This window comes from Halyomorpha halys, unplaced genomic scaffold, assembly GCF_000696795.3.
Source record: "Halyomorpha halys isolate HHAL.00 unplaced genomic scaffold, Hhal_1.1 Scaffold474.1, whole genome shotgun sequence".
In the NCBI taxonomy this organism is placed as follows: Eukaryota; Metazoa; Arthropoda; class Insecta; order Hemiptera; family Pentatomidae; genus Halyomorpha; species Halyomorpha halys.
In genome coordinates this window covers 295,654-321,484 of record NW_027108830.1, presented here as the reverse complement: position 1 = coordinate 321,484, position 25,831 = coordinate 295,654, and the positions used below count along the sequence as shown (strand labels likewise).

Here is a 25,831-nt window from a genome sequence, read left to right as displayed (position 1 = left end):
GTTTTTATTCCACAAAATTAAATAATTATTTGTAGACGCAGGATTCGACAAAAAAAATTAGATAAAGTCATTTTTCGTCTTTTTCTGGCTGCAGGAGGCTGTAAAAAAAAACAATCAGACAATTTGGTGGACCGCGGGAAAAAATAGGAAAATTATAGAAAGAATGACCCATACACATATTTCATTCAAGTATTAAAATTCACCCATCATTCAAATTTGAAGGCGCCAAATAAAATTATCACTATATAAATAGATAATCAGAATAATAATAGTACGTCTCACGTCAACATCCTAGTCCAAATTATCAAATGTACATGCTAAATCTCACATGTACATTTAAAAATCGTACATAAGAAAGTACAATAAAATAGCAAAGGTGTATTGCCTGGCATCCTGAGGTGTCCCAAGCGTATGTTCGGGGTGCCCCAAGCGAATACTGCTTTGTGAAAAGTTTTCAACCAAACTAGGTTTGATTTTTGATGATTTTTTTTTAACCCAAGAACGGTGCCCTGGAAACAAATTTTGAGAATTGTCATAGCAGAATCGCATTTAGCAAAGAAATAAGTAATATAACTTCTGTGTTTCTTAAAACATTGGCTTTATGATTTGTAGTAGAAATTAATTTGAAAAAAAAACTACTATATGAATTTTTTTCATCTGTCAAATGTAGCTAGCTATAACAGAAGTTATAAATGGTATGTTTAGCGGAAAACAATATCTAGATACTGCCATTACACCTTCATTAACCTATCTGTATTAGCCTTAATTATTTTCTGTTTGCACTTATGATTGTTTCTATATAATATCTTTATTAAATTTATAACCTCTTACTTAGTAAATGTTATCTGAACCACATGGAATGTCCCCTACCGGTAGTCGTAAAGACCATCAGGTCATAAATTATATTTCAATAAATGCTGGCAATAAAACCTCAAGGATTTCCCATTCCTCCACGGGAGCGAACGCTCGGTATCAGTTAGCAGGGTGGACATAAACTGTCCCACTAACTAGGTTAGTTACTTTCTATCTCAGTTTTCTTGAGTAGTAAATTACTTGCGTTGTTAGCAGCCCTACAACAGGTGAGTAAATGTCTTATGATAATATAATATTTATGCAATTTTTAATTAATATCATTTGAGTAAACAGGAATATAGGATATCGGATCCGAGGGGGTCTGCAGTAATAAGGACATCGTTCCATACTTGGCAATTTTTTAACATTTCCGAAATGGATCTAAAATATCGTTGGGTCTACTAAGACTCTAATGATTTAAAATTGTAAAATATTCAATTTCTTCATGGTTAAAATTGGGAATCTGAATAAGATACGAAATTTTCGAGGTATGAAGCAAACACTTGTGGTGGATATGTTGGTTGATGTACATGTCACAATCGCACAAGAGGAGATCGTAACACAAAAAAATATTAGAATAGAATATGAAGATACCATTTTAATACTATGGCACTGACCATAGATATGGAGTAATGTGTTAAAGTTGGTACCTGTACATTTTTTTCATCAAATTCTTTTCAAACACTTTCTATCGTGAATTTTCGAAATCGGCCGTGAGAGTTCCACATAAGTTGCAGAACAAGAATATGATAGATGCTATGATTGGTTTTTATTTCAAAATGTTGTATATTTAAAATAATATATTTTATGTTCTAGTCTAGAAGAACCAACTGTGAGAACAAATAACTTATTTTTAATCTAAGGCACGGTGATTTATTTTTTATTTTAACAAATACTGAAAGTTGTAAAGCAACAGAGTTACGATTTTATTTTCGTGAAAACACAACGGACCCTAATGAAAAGCAAGGGGGGGGGGGTGGAGGATTTTGAGGTCAACTGTATCGGAGCCACCCGCTTATCACTACTAGCAAGTCTCAAATTGTACCAAACATAATTGAAAAAGTGAGGTGTCATAGCAAATAATCTTTTATTTAATAATTCATAGAAGATTTGCATAATTAGCATAAATTAATATTGATAATTCCGTTCGTCTTGTTATTTAACTTGTAAATGCCAATGAAATTAGTGTTTAAATGCAGTTTATAGATATATAAATTAATGATTCATCGAATATTTTATATCATATATCTATCAGTTATGTATTTTATTATACAGCGTGATGATATGTTTATAAAAAGTGTTTTAATTTTTTTTAAATTTATTTAGGCCTCACGTGTCTCCCCTACTGTGAGGCAGGCAGCCTCCATCGCCGAGCGTTCATGGTTTTCTTCATGGTGAGTTACAAAATTATATATTTTTTTGTTATAGCCTCTTACTTTGTCATTATTTTGTTTTTTTATATTATTATAGAAATATTCCATAGCCATTTGTCTCATACAGGTTCTAAGTATTTAAATTGCTAAGAAGTCGTTCCTGCAAAACAACTACTTCAGAAAATTCAATTAAAAATTCTGAAATAGTCCACGTTTTTGTATATTTTCCAAGATATGATCTTATTGAGTCTTACCAAAATACAGTCATTTTTCTCAGTTTCCAATCTTTTCTCTGTAACGAATAGTAGAGATTCTATTTTTACATGTATCTACCTCGAATACAAATACAAGGGCTAACCAGTCGACGGAATATAGTTTCAAGTTGTTGATGAGCTCAAAGCATGAAATTTGATTTTTACCAAATATGTTAAATTGTTAGCAAGAAGTAGATAATTAATTTATTAATGTATTTTTTTTTAATTTATGTTGTTTGTGAGGCTGGGAAAATAAATCAGATTAAATGTATTCTGTTCAACAATGAATTTAATAGAGTTTTAAGATTGAATAAAACAATTTTAAAATATTTTCTCTAACACTAACACAACTAACCCTTTCGGTTATAACCCACCTTTATGTAATTTAATGAATGCCTAACCACTTTTCTATTGTGAGAGAATTAATTGTTCATGAAATGTAGAAAGTATAAATTAAAAATAATTCAGTATTATAATTAAATTCTTATTAATAATAAAATAATAATTCAGATTATTTACAGTTATTCACAAGAAGTGAATTTGATGAGAAGTGAATACAATTTTATTTTATTATTATAATCAACCTAAAGATCTCCGAACCAAGTTCCTCTTTTTGAGAAAAGTCGAGAACTGAAAAAGCAAGTTCAAAATATTTTATTCACGTTCCTGATTTGAAAATGGGGAATATATAAGTGAACATACGCTGCAAGCACAGAAGTTTTTAATGCAGTTTGACATCATGACTAAATAATGATATATAGGTAGATCTATCTTATTAAAGGAATAAAAGAACTAAATTCCAAGCTTTGATTAATTCATGTTTTGTGATTGAGTCACAAAGTTTTTAAGCTGATAATGTAATAACAGGGTGAAGACATGCTAACGAGCTTTATAGGATAATCTGTTAAAAGTGTCCCTTACGTAAGGATAGCATCATTTATCCAAAATTAACTCGCGCTGGTCAGATCTAGAACCCCATGACTTAACCTAAGTGAAGGCTCCTATCATCCTGGTAAGGACCACCGGTTGGACACTATATTTAGCTGCGGAAGAACCGGTTCTTCTACTAGGTCATCTTCGTCATTTTCTCTGTAGTAGTTCGAATCCGATTACGTGGCTCTTCCTCATAAATCACTCAGTCTTCAGCAAACGACTTTGTTGGATAAACATATGCTAGGTAGCGAGGCATTTCCAGTAACAATTCTTATGAAATCATTAATTTTATGGATCCATTGAATTAGAATATGACGTTACCGAAAGCATTATCCGATTCGCAAAGACTATCCAAAAACAAGAAACTAAAAAAATATAGAACTATTTCGTTTTTTACTATTATGTTTGTGATATTTGAAATATCAGTATTCGCATGAGTAGTAGATAATAAAATTTTATAATTTACGAGGAATGTTCCCAAGCAAATGGAGAAATAGTTGATAGGCGGTCAGTGCTATTGCGGTGCTTGGGTGTGTGGATGGTTTACCGCACGAAATAATTCATCCTTAGTTTTGGTTTTCAAGGCTGAATACGTGACCAAATTATTCAATTTTATAAGTCCACTCACTTTTAGCTTCGGCTATCAATATTGGCGTATAAACAAGTTGAATATATAAAGTACAAAATACATGTCCTAAAAAGTGTATTTTTTTTTTTTGTTGGTATATTTTATATAATTTAAAATATACCGACAGTATCAGTCAACTTTTCAACAGATAAGAAATAATTAATATCTTAATTAAGTAGTGTTTGGGAAGTTGTTTAAAATAAAAAACAAATTTAAGTTAGAAATTTCCCAAATACCCACATCACAATCCACAATTCAATCTTTAGATGACCTCTCTTCAGATCATAGCCTGGTTCTACTTCACATCCATTCTAATCCTATTCCTAGACCCTCTCCCCCTTCAATGGTTACAGGACAGGTAAACTGGAAAAATTTTCGGACTGATCTTGAAAACGTACTTGACTTAAAAATTCCACTAAAACAAAAAAACAGATCGACTCTGCTATCGAAATACTTTCTAGATCAATAGGAACATTATCACTAACAATACTTCACCAATGAACATAAAAAGTTTTTGAGAAAACAACTTACCTCGTCACATACAGGCAATATTAACAGGACAAAACTCATTACAATAAATTGACTAACAGACTAAAAGCAGAAATTAGAAAACACAGAATACAGAGACTTAAATACCAGTGACAAATCATTATGGAGAACTACTAAAAATCTACTAAAATACAAATCTTTCAACCATCCACTTCTCACTGAAAATAAGACTACTAATTTAAATTATGTTTGAAGTACCACCAATGGGTGGTTCCTTCCAAAGATTTTCAAGTGTATATGAAACATACTACATTGTATTGTACCTATTGTATTATTTTGTACAGTTGTAAATTACATTAAATAATTAATTAAAAAAAAGTTAGGAATAAAATCAGATAAAAATACAATGTATTTATAATCCATGGATATTAATCTAAAAAATATCCTCATGAACATGATATTCAATTCCTACTTCGCATTTCTGGGAGTCCTAGAAAACATGTTTCACACCAGTTAGGAACACAATTTTATAAATTTTCCCAAGATGATCAACTATGAGATGGTTAGTCTGATTTGTTTGGAACATACTAACGATCATTAAGCCTTGTGGATCATTAATGGCCACTATAGCAATGGTTAATCAGTAAGAAAGTTGGATAATCAGCTTACTTTATATAATTTAAATTAATATTCTTGTCGGTAAATAATTTACTAAGAACTTAATTATTATTTTACTCATATATATTATCTAGAAAACAGAAAATGTACCATCCACGAAAAACGGTTTTTAGCAATGCTTTTGCACCGAAAAAATCTTTTGTACTTTGTATTTCTAATATTTTAAAATAAGAATAAGAGAAAAATAACTTAAGTACCCTGTTTTTGACAAGAAAAATAAATTTTTTTTTTCTTATGTTTTCATGCTCTAAAAAATAATTAATGTAAACAAAATAATTAGTCCGGTAAGGAGGAGTATTTTATGTTTCCTATTCAGGAAATCTTTTGAGCGCTTTTTTTACAATGAAGTAAAAACAATTATTACGAAAAATATATTATATATAAATGTGGATACAATTTTTTTTTGTAAATTATAATTTTTTTTATTAATAGGTAATACAATCTGCTACAACCAACTAATCATATTTACACTTTTATGTATAATATGTACACTAATATGTAAGATCTTCAGAAAACAATTATTTAATATTTTTCAGGAGTAGAAGAAAATGTATTTAGTATCAAATGAGAAAATTTGATGTATAAAAAACAAAAAAATAGAGAACTATAATCGAATTTCCACCATAGGTTTGGAGATTTGAAATCTTCGGATTGAAATCGGAGATTGAAGGTTCTTGTTTTTGGAATCTAACACCAGAATCAAATTATCCAAACTTAAAGGAAGCTGTGTCATCTGTTGTAGATTTTTTGAAACAACATATTGCTTTGAATATTTGAACTAAACAATGAAGTTCGTGAAATCGATAATCATTCTCAGTTGAACAATCCAAATCTAATTTTATCCAAAAAATATATATGCTGACAGCTTTGACACATTTTACGCAAAATTAAAAAAAAAAATCCAAAGATTTAAAAAAATAAATAAATTAGTGTCTCTGCTTCATTTTTACCAAGCCCTGTACGGTGGACAACCAATTTAGAAATATATGGTCAAAAGTTGATTGGTTCCAGGAAGATCCTAGGATGCGTTTTTTTAGTCTATCTTCATTGAAAATTATAGGAGATTAGTTGACTGTGTCTAAAGCTATTGAGATGTCTAAATCTTGTGTAGTAGGTCAGTCAATATGAACAATTGAGTGGTACGACCAACACTGTTCGTGGATGATAGATGTTATAGCATATAGGATGATAGATGTTATAGTGGATTCCCGTGTCGAGGAGCAACTCATGGAAACAGATCAGTCACTACGATACGATATGAAGGCATGGATGCTGAGATGGGCGAAGTTATCCATTTAAACTAGTAGAGAAAATAAATATGAATATCGCCAAAACACGAATAAAAATTAATAAAGCAAAAACTAGCCAATGGTTAAGATACAATCTTATAAGGCTTCATTCTGTTTAATCAACCTTTACCCATTTTCATGATTATTATAGTTTCTCGTTTATCTGTTGAGTCCTTTATTTAATATTCGTGAACTTAATAAATTATGAAAAGACAATATTTGTATTTAAAAAAAAAGAATGATCCACTTTAAATGAAAAAAAATATGGTCAAATTAACTATGGCCCTATAACGAAGTAGTTTCTCCTTGGATTATCTAATGGCAAGCTTTGATCAATGCCTGCAATTAGAGTTCGTTATATTTGGCAGAAACGAGGCCGGTAAATGATTGCGGATAGAATGCTTTATAATTTATTTACTCCTTTAATGAAAAATAATGTGAACCTGTATTGTGTATTATTGGTTTGCTTAATAAATTTCTCTCAAGGTATTCTTTTTTATGAAGCTTTTTCAGGGGAATTTATGAACAATATCCATCTTTGATTATTTCGTAATCCAGTAATACATTCATACATTTTATTTTAGGGTTATACAACCTAAAAAAAAAAATAAATCATTAAGAGCACCTACACATTAGACGAAGGAATATCGCAATGTATCGTTCATACCTAGCCGTTATCCTGAGAGTGAAATAAATATTAATTAATCGGGGCTCTATCAAATCCACTTTAGCTAGCGCGAAAGGCCACAACTGTAAACCAAGACTATGAGAATTTAAAACTAATTATTGATAGCACTGATATCGTATAAATTAAAAAAAAAAAAAAAAAAATTTAGTTACCAGGATAAAATTAATTTTACAAAAAAATAAAGTATGTAGTTGACACTTCTGAAATATTTACGCACAATACTTTTTTTAATCATTTATTTATTGTTATTTACAACTGTATAACATATATACAATAAGTAAATTTGCTGTAGGTGAGATAGTGGCATGATACAAACATGTGGAGAATCTACCCATTGATAGAACTCCAATAAAATTTCTAGAGGAGAAGATCTAGAGGCCATCTTCTTTTCAGACGCCTAGGAGGATTATTAGGTAATGAAGGAGAAACCAGGTTAGAAACAGGTGGATTTGAGTGGTTGGGAAGTTTTCCATGGAAGGAATGGTATCTGGTTTTGGCCAAATCAGCAACATATGGGACATTGAGGGCATGATGGATGACTTGATTTGTGACAAAGTAAGGAGCATTAAGGATTTTGGACTGTAAGGATTGGATTCGAGAGGAATTTGATGGTTTAGTGGAGCCCCAAAGCTCAACTCCGTATGTCCAGATAGGCCTTATGATAGTCATGTAGATCAGTCTTTTGTAATGGATTGGTAATTTAGACCGTTTGTATAGTAAATGTAATAGTCGAAATCGACGAGCAGTTTCCTAACTTTTCAGTCTTATTTGAGGATTCCATGTCGTTACACACAATACTTAACTGACAATTATTAATGTAGAAGATTACATGATCTGTTCTAACGATCATTTTTGAATTAATAAAAACTATCAAAATCAGGTGTATTACAGGTTACAGAGTGAAATTCCGCATTACACATGCATATATCTCTTATGTAGTCATAAGTTATTAGATTGTGCCTCTAGAAATTTATGATATTTTTTTTTTAATATTTATTAAAATCACTTTCAATTCTTTTCACGTAACTGTTTGTAACTTATATCTATTTAGTTTTAAAAATAAAAGTTTCTGGCACAATTCATTGAATTGGCATCTAATACTTGCCTTCAAAATAATTTAATGTATAAAATAGATATTTTGCCTGATTTATAAATTTCATTCTTAATTTATTTAATAGTTGCAATGAAGATTAGATTAATCAGTTCAAAATCTCATTATAAATAATTAATTAGTACGTTCCACTATAGAGATATAAACTTCCTTTAAAAAAAAGTTTTGTTCATGATAATTAATTATTTACAAGGGGTTTAGAACATTGAGTATTGATCATTCTTGGAAGGTTTGGTGATAAAATGGATCTGTATGCAATGATAGAGTATTGTGTCAATAAAGTAGATTTGTTTTTGTTTTTTGTATTAACTACATTATGTTAATGCATGTAATTATAGGGACAAACTGCCGTAACGATCTGTCGTCAATAACGTAGCTATGATGATTATGACTAGCTTTGAAGGAAGATATTGACAGTCGGCATATCCAAGATGTATGTCAAGGACTTGCTTCGATTCTTTGTCTCATCACCTGTAGGTCAGGGAACGTTCGTGCCTTGTGAAGTACCCACCAGCATATATAATAAATGCAAATTATTTTGTAAAGCTAAAATTTGTCGTGAATCGTTATCTTTAAAAAAAATTGAGAAATAAACTTCTGAATGCACTAAGGTTAAGCAAAATTAATTTTACAAACATTATTTCGATATAAAAAAAATGTATTATAAATTAATGTTTAATATACAATCATTATTGTAGCATATACACTAGATTTATGGAGCTGATCGGGTTGATCAATTAAATATTTTAAATTATTATACTAAACACCTTGTATATACATTTTGACAATTAGATATTAATTAAGGACAATAAATTAAGTAATAAATTTCATATTAATGTAAAATATTCTTAAAATTTTAAATAAATATTAAAAAAAGGGTAATTAAAACCGTTGATCTACTAAAAGATATTACATAACATCTATCAAATGCGTTTATCTTAAAATGAAATTCTATTATCTTACACATACATTTCTACTTTTTTTTTCCTGAGGCGTCCTTCTTAACGGCCTTATGCAAGTATTGGCTGATAAACTCTCAAGGAATTGTTAGTAAGTTTGAAAAATAAGTTTATAGCAATTCGTCAAACACTTCGCTTGAAAAAGCAGAAGAATCTGTCTTCTATAAATATTGGCTAATGGTGATTTTTTTTTTTTTCTTCCGATCCCTCTAAAAACAGAAATAAGAAGTGAATTAATAAGTGGATTACTGTGAAAAGAAAAAGTAATTCGTGTTGGATCTTACCTTTTACTATCTTTGATATTTTAAGGTTACCTGTTATGTTTATATGTATACATGAGATATCCATTCTGAAAAGGTGCTATTTTAAATCCGGAGGTGAGGGGCCTCCTCGTGTTGTATCTCATAGAAGATAAAATAAAAAACATTAATTAATAAAGACAATAGATAATGGTGAAATAATAAGAAAACAGTCAGAAGTCGAAAGAGAAGTGTGGGGGAGGGGGAGTGGGTGCTTCATTAGATGGAGTTATGAGGTGCTGTTAATAGGGTTTTTGGAACCTTTCCTGGCCTGGCACCTCGCAGGAAGGGGGGATGGAGTGATAGACTGGAATACTGGATTGAAGGAAGCAGGGAGAATGTCGAAGAATTTAATGTGTCTCCATGTGATGTGTTGTTGTACAGTTTCTAACTGTAGTTTGTTATGAATGTTTGTCATGTTACGTCTTTCCAGAGATGTCCCTCGACATATCTTCTGTAGTGTACTGTTTTGGTATAGTAGTGATTTCAGGGCTGTTGGGTAGAGATAGTGTAGTAGTGGTGCGCCATGTAGGAGTGATGATCGTAGTATTAGTTTGTAGATGAGTAATTTGAGTCTGAGTGACAGCCCTGGTGAGTAGATGAGGTGTTTGAGTTGGTATGATGTTGATTTGACGATTTGTATTCTGTTCTGTATGTGTGCAGTGAAAGATAGATGTTTCTAGTTTAATGCCTAGGTAAGTGAGATGTTTCTGGGTTTTTATTGTCTGTTCGTTGAGTTTAGGTGCTCTGTTGGGAGTTTTCTCGTATGAGATGATGGCGTCTGTTTTTTGTGGATTGATGTGAATGTTCATGTCTCGTAGTTTGCTACCGTTGAGTTGGGCCACTGGAGCGGCCTGGTCCATGGCCTCGTTTGCATTCATGGTGATTAAACTCGCTCAGCTATACTTGTATAGTCGCCTCCATACTTACACACTTCCAAGATTTGCAAGTTGGTAATATCATCAAAAATGTGCTAAAATAAGATTATAAAATTTACTTTACAACAATTCTAGTAAATAAATCCTAAAAGGGCCATAAAAGTAAAGTTTAAAAGCAAGTTGATTCTACTGAATAGACACATTTTACTAACGGGTTTAAATAAAAAGTTTGATTTTTTTCACGTACACAGCCAATGTTGAAAGCACAATTCGAGTTTAAGATTATTACTTTTATCAATTTTTTTTTTTTAATTTCTTAAAATTGACTTTTAAGAAAAACTTATGTTTCATTTCAATATTCTTGTTTTTGAATTTTTAACTTTCTTCTAAAATAAGTTTTATTCTATAAGCTTTTATGATATTAATATTCATATTTCGTTTTATTTGTTCATGAGAATTTTCATTGAATTCAGGTCATGATTTTGGAATAAAAAGTAATTTTATTATTTTCTTAAATTTAAATTTTAACCTCATATTTATGCAATTTTTTGTTTGTGCAAGTTTTTGATTATTTAAATGATTTAGTTTGATGATGAGAAGATAGGTGACCGTATATAATATTTATGAGGAGAATATAGTTGTGGAATGCGGTCAGAATAGAACACAAATAAGTTATTTCAACTTATTTGTATTGTATTCTGACCGCACCCTCCAACTATCTTCTCCTCATATAGATTTATTTTGATTAATGTATTAATTATCGATTTCTATTCTCAAAACTTTGTTTTCCAATCTGCTATCTAAATCTTATTCAATTACTCATACATGGTGGAAATCAGCGTCTCTGGTTCATATACACAATTTAATTGCATAAGAAATAAACTAAGTAAGTAACCAAAATAATCTTTTAAAGAAATTATCAAACATATCGATCATACAAAAACCATGTCGTGGTCAAACTATTTTCATATTACAAATTATACAAAATAAAAATGTAAAATGAATTGTTTTATTTTTTATCTTCCTTGAAAATGCAATTAATATTAAACGCACACGCAACTCATTTTCTCCTCTTATTGTTTAAGATTAAAAACAATGAAAATTAACGTAAACTGTTCACAGAAGTTTACACAACGGTGAAGCAATCGTCTCATTAACCATTGCGTTTTTGTTTAATCTTCTAAAACTAGTTTGTTAGTATGTACATTTATTAGTCCCTCAATATACGTTGAAGATAAATAAAAACACATCCCCTCCTAGATGAAATGATTCCTTGGAGATGTATAATCTTACATGAACAATTAATTTATTTTATTTTTAATATTTTATATTATGCAAAACTTTTTTTATGTTTTTCAAATATTTTATTTATATTGTTAAAATGTTTATTTATGGACAATATCTCCTTACTTCTTAAGAGAACATAATTTTTGGATTTCATTAGGTGTAGTGCACATTTCTGGAATGAATGTATCTTGAACTTCAACCGTGTTACATTTGAAAACGAATTATTGAGTTTAATTTTGGCATTGTGTAATTATCAGTGGCTTTTTACAACATTTTGGAGATGGAACAGACATAATTTTGGAACTTAATGTTCTAAGAATAAGGTAAATGCACAATTGAGAATACCGTAGTCTGAACTTGTACAGATACTATTACATTTCAGCTCAAAAATAAATATAAAAATTAAAAGAATAAGTAGTATTTGATATAGGGAAGGTATAAGTGAAAATTTATGGATGTAAAGGGGGAGTTAAAATTATATAGCGTTTTTCGGATTATAAAGCAGAGCGTCCAAAAAGAAAATATCAGTAATTAAAATGGAGTACCCAACTTAATTTATTTTCGAGATATAATTTTCCAAAAAACCCACCTTTTTTTCCTATAAAAATAAATTTTTTCAACTGCTTCTAATGATTTCTTAAATTTTATCTGTATTTGTAGAATGTACGATGAATTTCTTACAACATAGCAGCCAATATGTAAGTAAATATCGTCTCGTTTAATGATAATAGTTGTCAAAGAAAAGTAATAAAAAAAAAATTGAATAATTTTTGGAACTATTCGGTTGAATCTCATGCAGTGGAATATTTTAGGTAAGATCTTTCTTGATTTCATAATAATTTCTTCACATTATTAGCATTTCAACTTTAATTGGTTGTTTTAATTTTATTGAGATGCTGGGTTAGGGAGGACAAAAAAATATATATAAAATTGTTTGAAGTATTTGTATTGTAGGTATAATAAAAATACTTAGGACTATTTTTTTCTAGTTTTGCTGTTTCGTGTCTTCAAAAATGTTTCTGAGGTAGATTGCTATTATAAAAAAACACTATTATAAGTTTGGAGTGGTTTTTATTGTTTTTTTTAAATGTTCAACGATTTTACTTTTTATTCTTTTGATTGTTAAGTGTGAAGGTGATTATTATAATAAAATAATTAGAAAATGAATTGGACGAAATACTAAAATAACTTTCCATTTCATATTTTTATTTTTTTTGGATCCCTCTAAAACAGAAAAAAACATAAATTAGTAAGTTGCAATACTTATTTGATACATAAATCAGATTAGATACAACCTTTTTCTACCGTTGGTACTTGTAGGTGTACTGTGATAGCCATTTCATAATCTGAAGTAATCAAGCTTAATTTGATCCATGTCACTATCTTGAATAGCTAGAACATAACAGTCACTATCGACTTTGATTACCTTTTAGAAAAATAAAATAAATTAAATAATAACAAATGTTTGTATAAATTAAAATATATTTATCCCTAAATAGGCAGCTGTTTTTTTTATTTGATTTCAGTTGATTATTTATTGATAAGTGATTAATCTATTATTAACACCGTGTTTTAAACAATTGCACTCTTTAAAACCAGAATGAAAAAGATAAACTGATGGACAAATAATAAAAAGAAACCAAACATAGTAATACTGGTAGTGTTTGCAGTTGTAATATATATATCTACTAAAACACGATATGAGAAAGCTAAACATGTTTAAAAAACAAAACGAAAACTGAAATTCGAAATTAAACTAGTTTTGGGAAGTTATATAACACTGATAAAATAAAGCAACTGTTGTAAAATCTCCTAGATCGTTCTTCGCACTTCATTGCGTGAAATTCTATGGATTATTTCGAGAAGTTCATTTTTCTTTTTTCTTTTTGCTTAGGCTGTGACAATCATATGCAATTTGTTACTATTTTATTAAAATTTAATCTTAGATTCTAAACTGCGTTAGAAAAGTTGACAAGTATGCAGTTAAATAGATAGATTTGGATTTTTACAGGGAATAAAACATATAAAAATAAATAAATAAATATTTTCTCAAGAACGGTTTGGTATAAGAAGATAAGGTTGGTGACACTAAACTCCATTTTTTTTAGAAAATTAATTTACTTAGTATAAGCATAAATGATCCGATTTCAGTATAATAAAAGCTAGCGTTCATTTTTATAGATATAACCTCCACTTCTCAAAGAATCGTTGTTGTCAAATAATCGGCTAAGTAATTTGCGTTTTTTAAAACTTCTTGAAAACATAACATAAGGGTTAAAAAAATTCTCAGATAGTCACAGAATCGACTTAACTATCATTTTTGCAAACACTACTACAACAAATTGATTAATACACAATCGTTTAATGTTTTAAAATCTGAAGCGGAAACAATATGCCGCATATGTTTGAGATATGAAACCAATTGACTTATCTAAACTTTTTTTGGAACTTCATCATCGCATTTAAATGTAAATATATTTTTTGGACGCCGTTATTTGAAGGGTATAAAAGGCTTGAATGGCAACATTGGATTGTGACCCATCAGCGAAGTGCCAAGTCATTACTCGGCATGAAATATGAAACGTCTGACATCTTCCCCAAGCTCTCTTGGACGAGTCAAATAAATAATGTATCCAAATCTTTTTCTGAATCTATAAAAATAAGAACAGAAAAACTCTGTTTATCAGAAATGATATGGACTATTTACTACGAATTATAGGATAACAGATGGTATCAGCAAATAAAACATTCTCGGTATTAATGACGTTTATTAAACTAATGTGAAAAAATATTGTTAATTAGATACAGGCTAATACTCGCTTTCATTAACCTCAATATCCCCTTTCTTTTCATTTAATGTATCACGTAAAACCACATTAAACAAACCTAGGGTAAGTGCACCAGTTACTGACATGCAGCAATTATCGACAAGTCAGCCTTTGTTTTTAATCAGAAGTTTTTCAAAGAAAATTCATATATAATGTCCAAAACTGTGTGTATCGTGAAATTTAAAGTAGTTTCATTAAATTAGGGATCTAATTAGGCCCTGTTCCGAAAATGCTACACTGGCCAAATACCATTACAAATGATATAATATGAAAAACATTTAAAAATTACCTCTAATGTTCTATGTTTAATTTATGTGTACATTAACTAATAAAAATATAGCATATAAAAATAATTAGCAATTCAATTAAATTATTTATTTTTTTCATTATTGATAGTTTTTGCGATGCCTAAACTCACTTTTTAGTTGATTAACGACATCTTCTCTCATTTGGTTGTGCAGAAGCCAACCATTTTGTACTGAGACATCTGTTAACTAACAAATAAAGGCCAGTAACATTTTTCAGATATCTTATTGATCTTGTATTGGGCTTCGTTCTGTTCCTTTCTGTCAGTTCCAACCTTATTTTTGGTATAGCTCTTGATCGTATGTGGCTGAGGAACTGAAATTTTATTCTTCTCAGTGAATGAATTCTTTCTGATGTTGAATGATGGAAATACGCCCGCCATTTAACATAACTGTAGCAATGGAATCATCATTCCTGCAGCAAATGAGTTAGGCATTTTCTATTTTAAATTAATAGTTTTATATTCCCTGATTTTTTTTATCCAATCCAGAAAGAGGACACTTTTCAACGCGATTAGACCTAAACACACCTGAGATATTTTTTTTTTCTTTTCTGACCTCCTAGAAAAATTAAACAACAATAAATTAAATATATACAAAGAAATAAGTGTATATATACAGGTGAGTCTGATCTTGGATTGCCATTGTGGCATTATAAGATAAGCTGCCGGGTCCGCTGAAGGCGGTGTCATCGATGATGGCATGAGTCTGCCGTGAGCGTACTAGGAATAGATATCAAGTCCGATAGAAGTTTATATACCAATAAACCGCAAAGATATACAATACTTATCGGTATAAATTAAGCAGGGAACATTTTCACCGTCATTTTCTCTTGGCATTTTTCAACAAATTTTATAATCACATTTTCACCTACCCCATACTCATCTTTGTATCTATTTTTGTAACCTCTGACACTTTGATAAATAAATTAAACATCCCGGTTTATTATTCTGGCACCAGGTCTCACATTCAAAACGGGTATAAGATACGTACTTACAAAGATACTATCGGTACTATAACAGTACTCATCTGTCATTTTCAATATTGAAAAATGTTTCAGAAAGAATTTTACATCTTAGTTAAGATTGTTAGATGGAAAAACCAAAACACACAAAAAAAACCTTTTTTACCAGACAGTATTAAACGTATTAAACCACTACTGCGAGACATAACACTGAACTTTGCAGTCTACAAAAAAATGATTGTTAAAGCCACCTCAAATTGACTATGTCTTTTTGTTGGAAGGCTTTAAAATGAAAAAAAAAATAAACTGTCTCGGATTAAACATTTATTTGGTTCAATTTGAACATTTTAAGAACTAAAAACTAACATAAACAAAATATACAAGTAAAAATAAAAAAAGCCCTTCACATAAAAATAAAATATTTCGATAAATTATGAAAATGACAATAAAACTAATTTACACACAAAAAAGAAATAAATACTGCACAACGAAAGGTTGCTCCACTCCGATAGGTCAGAGGACGAGTGCTGCCGAGATGTGTAGGTCTGGCTCATAGATGGTCCAAATGTCCAACAGTCGTATTGTATTAGGCGAGCCAACAAAATGAACGCAGACAGGGCTGATTACTCACGCTCCTTGGGTTCAGGTGTTGGTCACTAATTACTCAATTAATTGGAACTCATATTAAAATCGAAACACAGAAGTGGTCTGGTTCCGAACTGTTATGACGACGAGTACACTCAAAAAATGTCTAATAAAATAACATCAACCAAACGCAGACAGGGCTGCTAATGACGCTACCAGGGCCACTAATTAGTCGGAACTGCCATAAAAAAACTAAGATGGTCGGTACATTGCTAGGGTGACAATCATCAGCCCCTAGCAACTGTCTCTATTACTCATTACTACAAACAAATATAATTACATATTTCTTTCTTTTCAAATAACTAAATCTAAATAAAACAATACACATTAAAAATATATGTAACTAAATTACACTAATAAAACTCAAATACTATTAACAATTATTTACAAGGTAATTATATTATGGCGTTAACAATTACACATAAGAAATAACTTAGATTTACTGTTATAAATATATATTTTTTTAAAAGGCTTAAAAAAAAATCAGATGGAATTCAATTGGAGTGGGAATTTCTATTAGCAGAAAAAGTACAAAGTCAAATAACAAAAGAAAAGTCACTAATAAAAAAATGAAACTTGGTTTTCAGAGAAAGAGGGATTGAACCAAACTTGCAGACTTAACAAGCGACCTTAAGGGTGAAGATGCAAAACCCGTCAATACATATCCAGTTATGTACAATAACTTCTGTTTTTGTCTTCTTCAGCCTGTTGCGTTTTACCAAGACTCGCCATTAGTGGGTAAAATATTAAGAGGTTGGTGCCAACAACCACTTTAAAATTTGCGCCAGCTGTTAGCTAATGGCACCAAGCTCCTAATAATTTTAAAAAAATAGGTTGTCTTGTAAATAACTGGTACCACTTAATCTACTTGAATTACAATAAAACAAAAAAGTGGGGAACATTTAGGATCTAGCGATACAAGCGACAATAATGAACGCGATTATTAGATTAAATGAACAAAATGGAGTGCTATGTTTCCGGCTGGACAGCTTTTCTAGGGCTGATAGCAGTTCCAAATACAGAATTTTAATTATTTATTCGTGTATTTCTATTTTTTTTTATATATCTCTCGCGGTCTCTAATGACCGACCTACAATCCTCAGAAAAGTATTGCTATTTATTTAAACCAATAACTAGATACCACAGATTCCCTTGCTATGGTACGCTACTTGTAATTGTGTTAAATTAATCATTAGATATCCTTTCCAATGGTGTCACGTTTACCAATTCACTAATCTATGCTAATAAGACGGCATGCAAGGTGTTTAAACAATAAAGTCAAGACGGGTTGACATTATATTACATCTGCAAATAGTTACAGCTTAGACATAATTGATATAAGGGAGAGTTTAATATACGTATTGACTATAATGTAAGTTTACTTGATATGTTATGGATTGCGAATACCAGATGAGACCATTCATATTCTATTAACTCTACTTTTTTGATTACGTTGCCATAAAAAAATCCCTCATTGGAATACTACAAAATTGTGTGATGCGGCTTGGGTGTGTTCAGAAGGATCTGGCAGTTCCTAGCTTCATCGGCCTCGCTTCGGTGGTCCATGATCCACCCTCTTCGTTCTTCCTCGGACTGGCTTCAAGTGTCCTTTGTCGCTCTTTCGAATATACTACCTCCCTGTCTTTTTCCTCTGCCTTGTCCAGCTGGAAATGTCCGACTACCACTTCAATGTTTCGTTGACCTCTCTTGAATGCCTCCGTTTCTTCTCCCTTCCTACAAAAATCTTTCATCCCCTCTACTTTCTTTCTATTCATCTTATTGGCTAGTTCTGTTTTTGGGTGAAGAACCTCTAACCCTAAGAATGCACAATCGATCTTTTCATTTTTTTTCTTTCTGATCCCTCTAAAACAGAAAAGAAAAGTGAATTAATAAGTACATTACTGTGAAAAAGAAAAGTAATTCGTGTTGGGTATTACCTTTTACTACCTTTGGTATTTTAAGGTTACCTGTTGTGTTTATTTGGTATTTATGAGATATACATTCTAAAATGGTGCTATTTTAAATCCGGGGACGTGAGGGGCCTCCTGATCTTTTCATACAAGCATGCTTGAATTTGCTAACTATAGCATGCTAAAAAAACAATAAGTAGACTTTTATTTAGAGGGAAACGTCTGTTCAAATATACATATACGGTTTACTTTTATGTCATGCCATAATTTTCAGTCGTAATTTCTATAATCCACTAGTGTAAAACGTGGAAAAATTACTTACTCACCGCATTTGGGAGTTTCAAGAATTAGTTTTAGAATCTTCGGATAACCATGTAATTATCCATCAAGTAAAATAATTGAAATTTAGTTTTAATCACTAGAACTTTTAGGAGTGTTCCGGAACAAATGTGTGTAAAAAGGTACTAGGAGCAGGTTGCCATCAGTATACAGGAAGTGTCTGCCTTGGGCAATGTAATGATCCAATGATTATTTCCACTAGAATACTTTTACTTCTCCTAGTCTCGTAACTGATGTTACTATATGTAAAACTTGTGGTTTTGGTCGACCGCAAATTCATATATACACGAAGGGAATTTCTACACTAATTCATAATTTATAAATAATGTTTTCGTATAACTTATGTTTTATTTATATCATGGACACAATAATTTAAAAAAACAAGAGGGGGTAAACCTTAGATTTAATGGACATGCTCCTTTTTTTGTTTCGTTTCCTTCAGTACTTCATTTTCCTTGTTCATTGTTCCTCCTTATCAAGAAATGATATTCTTTCTCTACCTTTACCGTTCTCCTGGGAGGAGCTTAGAAGATCAGGAACTGGAGATGCGGCAACAGCGCAGGAGGATGCTCCCTCGCTTTCACCTCACGTCCTCCTACCAGCGCCCTCCGCCCTCTTTAATGCACCGACCTCTAATGGGACAGATTGCATCCTCTTCGACGATAGGAGAATATCGGCTATCGCCCGTTTGTTAATAAGGGTATATCAAATGTTGGAAGTCTACCTTAGAATATCATTCATACTAGTTTAGATTCAAATAAAGCATTTTTGATAAGTGACATAGAGTCAGGATTTTGGGGGGGAGGTTACTAATGAACATACTATGATAGACGATTTCTGATAGACGAGGAGTGAGCGAGAGGGGATGGGGGAGAAAAAAGAAGTTACTCGTTTCTGTTTTTTTTGCATCTGGTAATATATAAGTTCGAAGGAACAAATTATCCTTACCATAAATAAATCTTATTAAATTCTCTATAAGAAAGGTTCTTTTTTTCTTTTTAATTTCTGCATAGCTTATATAGTTCACGAGATCATCAAGAAACTAATCAAAACTAATACAAAATAAAAGTAATACAAAAAAAGACGAGAAAATTACGGTTGCTTAAACCATTATCTTAAAATTACTAGTTAAGTTGAATGTTATTTTTTTGTTCTGTGTATTGAACAGTACTGAATTTGATATGTTTCATTGGTAGTTGTTATACAGATCTATATTAAACTAGCATGTAGACATCATTAAACCTTTTCTATTATTTCGAAATGTATAAAAATAATGAAACCCTCTTTCTGATAAACCTTATTATTTTGATATTTGAAAGGAGGATGAATAAATCATGGAAAGAAAAACAAGACTTTCTAATATGAAAATTCATCAACGACAAAGAAATTTCGGGCTATTAAGAAAAACACCATTATAACTTGGCGTTTTGCAACATATATTCTTGTTACATCTTTGGAAATGCCCGAAATGGACAGGCCTAGTATATTGCGCCCTAGAAGTCGGGAAAAATATTTATTTAATTTTAGACATTTTTAATGTTATCGTATACCGCCTTTACCTAGATGAATTTAATGGTTATTAATATCAATTGATATGTTATTTCGTGTAAAATAGGAACAAAAAATTGTTGATTGTATTAAATGAGCTTAAATGGGAAAAAAGTACAAAAATCGAAAGTCGCTTCTTGTAAAAAAAAAACAAAAAATTTTGTTTTTGAAAAATCAATCCATATTCGTCCTTAATGTGTATTGTATTGACATCTGTATTCGAATTTTCTCATAAATACAAAATTATAAATTGGACCTAATTTTTGGGGATACTTTTTTCTAGCGATGAACATTGCTCAGGAAATTAATTCATAACTCTTTTGGGTTTAATGCTTTTCTTTATAGTAGAAAAACAATTTCAAAACAAGAAAAATTTCTGGAAGGTTCTTTACCCTCATTCTACGCGAAATAACAATTCGAATGCTATGTTATTGTATACATTAAATACATGTACAGTAAAGAAGGCATACGAAAACAAAAAATTCTAAAATTATGTAAAATACTTTTTGTCTCGGCTGCTAGAGCTCATTGGCAAGAACCCGAACACAAGTCTAATATTTTTCGATCTAGTATAAAAAACATTTCATCGAAATCGGTGATCAAAAATTCGTAGCCTTCCTCACAAAGTTTAACTAAGCGAACTCGAACATGTGTCAAATATTTTTCGACCTAGAATCACCAAAAAAAGTTTTATTGTAATTGGTGATCCCACGTGTGTAGCAGAAATCAAACATACGGAATACATATGTATGTTCTGACTGAACTTCAAATCTTCAGTTGGCACTTACTCTATTCCATATTTTCCGAATGTGTCGCTCGATCGTGCTCTCCTTTTCCAATTTGGACACGGCCTTAGAAAAAATCAAATATGTTCAATATAGATTATGTTAATATTCTCCTTACAGATCTCTAAATATTTAATAATGTTAACTTATTCACTTAGCAATACTAAACGACCATCGCATTATGGTTGTCCAGTCAGGACATATCCTTACACAACAATTAAACTTCGTGTCCCATTGCGGAAAAAATACGAACAATTTGCCATATACAGCCAAATAAGAAACCGCTGCTAGTAGTACAAGAGCCCAGGAAGAGAAAATAGGCAGTTATTTTACCCCAATTTCTTATTACTTTAATGAAAACCATGTATAATTACTATTTAAAATTGATGAGTCTGCCAAATACAGGTAGAGGGAAAACAAAATGACAGTTGTTTAAAAAAAAAAATTGATTTTTCATTCGGAGCTCTAAATCTTTAAAACTACCAACAACACTATACAATTTAAGAGAACATCATATAAAGTAGAGTAAATTTTCTAGAATATGAGCCCCTAATAGAGCTATTTACGTTCAATAGTTCCCGAAATAGCTTTTTAAAAAGCAACATTCCATACAAAATGCGCTGAAAAATCAGAAGTTAGTGAATTTATTTTAAGAAATCTATAATCTCAAGAGCCATTTAACGTACCGATGTATATTAGCACTCAAATTGAAATTAGCTTAATGTACTATGAGGTAGTTCTGGATGTATATCTTTGTAGTAGTAGTGGTTTTTATGATATTTGCTATAGTTGTTCGGGCAAAATTTCATTGGCAAAACATATATTCATATGGGAATATCATAAATACTACTATCCCTACGAAGATATGTGTCATAAACTACTTTATAGTTAGTTTACTTTTAGGGCTCGTATTTTAGAAAATTTATTCTACTCTCAGTGTTCTCTTAGGTTTTATAGTGTTGTTGGTACTTTTAATGATATAAAGTTCTGCATGAAAAATAATTTTTTTTTTTTTCGTTTTGAAACAGCCACTATTTTTTATTCCTCCTACCAGTACTTGGTAGACTCACCAATTTAGACTAGTAATTATACATAGTTTTCATTAAAGTGATAAAAAATTGCGATGAGACAAGCGCCTTTTTTCTCCGCGGCTCTAGTACTATATGTAAACCGACTTGATGTTCCACTACAGAAGTAATTAGAGATACCTCTCTAGCCGTAGACTGTTAAACGAATAGTATTATTTTACTTAACTATTATATATATTATATAACTATTATTAAATCAACCTACTACATAGAGTGTGATGTTTGGTTTTTATGATTTTGTATACATTTAATTTAAATTCGATTAATTCAGCTGACTATAATTTTTTCAAAAACTGAATTCGAAAGATCCTAACAACCACCATTATGATTTAATTAAAAGAAATCACCTGTTGATTAAAAATATATATATATACACCTGTCAAAAAAAAAGTAATGGGTTAATGAAAAAAAGCATTATTTATTTCCACGAAGATTGTTTATTTTTAAATTTTAAAGAAATATTTATTCATAAAAGAAATCAAACTTTCGGTTAAAAAATTGATAGGAAATTTGAAGGGAATTATGTTCTAATTCGTTGATTTTGTGTTATGTTTTTATTCTCCAAATTTAGGTTTGTCTAATGTCAAATTAAAGACATATTCATTATATTTACACGTTTGTTCGTTTGTTTATTTGTTTTATCTGCTGACCGCACCCCTGACCATCTCTCCTCTTATATATCTACGGCCAACTATCTTCACATCATTATATTTACACATAATCCAAATTATTCTTATTCTAATATTATTTATATATTGAGAATATGAATTTTTAGGTATTTTTTTTTAATCTAGTACTTTTTTATGCATATTCTTGAAGTGAAACGTGTACAATCATATTTTATAATACATAACCACAATAAGGTGTTTCTTGGTTGGGAAATAGTACACAGTGATAGCAAAGGTATTTTTTTTTCGTTAAAATTAAGTTGGAAAAATATTTCTATTATTTTTCAAAAATTTAGAATGCCAGGCGACACTTAACATCATATAAATCAATAAATAGTCTTTCTCATGTGAAAGACTATTTATAAATAGTCTAATAGTTCTTCTGTGAAAGAGTGGAAGGAAATAAAAAATTCTATAGTTGACATTACTGTTTTGTAATCGTATTATTAATGTTACTTCAATAATCGATTCAATAGTTCGATATATTTTTCTTAAAGATGATTTTTAATTAAATCCAAAGTGTAAATTTGAAATTAGATTTTATCAGGTTCGTCTTTTCGTTCTAGCTGAAGAAGGAAGATCTTTCGAAGTAGAAAAAACCTTGTCTGAGTCCTTGAGTGACGCTTTTAGCTTAACCCCTTGACGGATATCGTTATAGAATAATAGTTAACAATGCTTTTTCTATTTATCTATTTCTGCATTGCCTAAGGGTAATTCTACATCAAGGCAGTGCTTGAGACAAGAGCACTGCTGAAATTATAGCTGTAGAATAAATCTAAAGATACAGAGCGGGGTTATTGAATATGCCCCAGCACGGAGACCTCACAATGATGACTGATTGATTTCCATTCCACTCTTGTTCCAGTTCAATTGCTGCAAGCTGTCGCTGTTGTTTCTGTATAGCGGTTTGGATAACGTTGACTTTTCATGATTAATTGTAAAACCTTTTTATTTTTAAAGGTCTGTAGGTTAAGGAAAAATATTACATACGGGATGGTTGGAATGAAGGCAAAAGAACACTTAACATATTATTTGACACTAAACAATGTGAAATAAACTTTAATGGTGTAAAGATAAACTAAAAGTAATTCTGTAGTCCTGTACTACCTAACCATGGATACCAAATTTGACAGCACGATACTATTTTTCAGACCAGAAAGGAACTGATTACAGAAAAAATAACAACATAAAGATTTATATAAGTATTGATTAGAAAAGAGGCCCGACCAAACTTCCCTGCGAATCATTGGTCCATATGGTTCTTCAATTGCTTTCTTAATTTAATCAGTAATGCTACATACACGATCAGTGGTTTATGATTTTGCCGAAATCGAAATTGATCTAATTAGGTATGGAATAATCAGATTTTCGCAATATAAAATAGTGCTTAGAAATGTTATCCTAATAGATCAATCATTCTTGTGTTTGCTAAAAAAATAAAATCAATCAAATGGAAACATCAAGTATTTTAGAAGTTTTCTATTAATGTGTCAATTTCTGTAAATTATAGGTCTCTTAAGCAAACTAAAATTCTACAGCGAAAATTGTTAAGTTACTGTAAATACTTGCAAACGCAAGGAAGAACCGCCTACAACATCGACCACCAGTCGGTCATCACTGGCTATCAATGAAATAGATAATACAAATCAACATTAGCATTAAAAATTTAACTTATCTACATCTAGATACTCCACTAATAATTTCATAATAATTGTTTATTGTTCGTAATTTTGTGATGGCATCTGGTAGTTGGCCTCATAACGATTTATTAGGTTCCATTAACACTTTCCCTAATTCGCTACTCCATAAACCTATTTTTCTCAGCCCATCCATATTTCCCATACAGGATGTCCGAATTGGAGGGATATTGAGAATTAGGGTTGTCATGAACTAGTATGAATTTCAGCCTCTACTTTCGTTTTATCATATTTAAAAGCATTTTTCTTGACAAGCGTGTTTCAAATGCTGCTCTTAAAATAATAATAATAAAATATACTTTTAAACCTTTACGTAAAGATTATTATGTGCCTACCAACCTAGAAGAAACTGTGATAAAGCTATACTTTTCCATAGTACTTGTCAGATTTTTTTTATTTTGATTGCATTTTAAAGCGGTCTACCCATTGTCTACCCGATATATTATTTACATGGAAATAGCTTCATTGGGAAACAAATCCTCATTTTTTCCCCTGAATTCCGAATCGCCAATATCTCTCTTATGAAAGAGCCAATAAAACAGTAAAACGACCCGAGTGGCTCCATCGTTTCACGTTTATAAACTAAAGCATGTACTTGGAGACCATTATGCTAAGAGTACTATATTATTAAACATCCTTGAGACTGTTCCGTGGTCTAAAAGGCTGCCCAGTTTGGCAATAGAACGTGTCACTGAGTCCGAGTGGTCACGGCTGAGCACGGCCCAGTTCCCACGATCATCTCCCGCCAAATGTCAAGTTCCCGCCTCCCACTCCATAGACCTGCCACCGCCCACAGCTGACAAATGGACCGAATCTTCTCTCTTGATGACTTTTTGTAATTTATTGCCCCTTTTACGAGTTTCTTTATATGCTATATTAATTTTTGTTATTTACGGTGCTTATTCAGCCGCAGTGAAATACCGGTCTATATGGAAATGAATACTAAAATAAGAACCATTCAAGAACTATTCTTTTCATTATTGGTTACACTATGAAATAAATCATTTGAAAAATTAACCTGGATGACATATGATATTTGTTTCACCACTGTTTTTTATATATCGAAGTCGACATTTTTTTTCAAAATTATAAATATTTCAATAACTTGAATAACTAAACTGCAGACTGAACACTTATATTCTTGAAGTTTTGAGCTTATAAAATCTCCACAACAAATATTTTCGTATATATTTTAAATAATCCGATTTTTTCATTATGAGTGGCATGAGATCACCAGCAGAGCTGTTTAGGAGAAAAAAAAAATCTATTGCATTTCTGGTCGAATGACTTTAGCGTAAAGTTGCTGTCAAGTCCCAAACAAGTCTTAATTTACGGT

At 30.8% G+C, this 25,831-nt stretch overlaps 1 protein-coding gene across 1 annotated transcript in view; it reads left to right on the top strand.

Annotated features, from left to right (window-relative positions):
• The window catches only part of LOC106683244 (Krueppel-like factor 2), a 275,237-nt gene that overhangs the window by 55,820 nt on the left and 193,586 nt on the right, over positions 1-25,831 (top strand). Inside the window, exon 2 of the mRNA XM_067047155.1 lies at positions 2,179-2,246. Coding sequence (XP_066903256.1) covers positions 2,232-2,246 — 15 coding nt within the window. The 5' untranslated portion in view covers positions 2,179-2,231. The remainder of the gene's footprint in view (positions 1-2,178; positions 2,247-25,831) is intronic.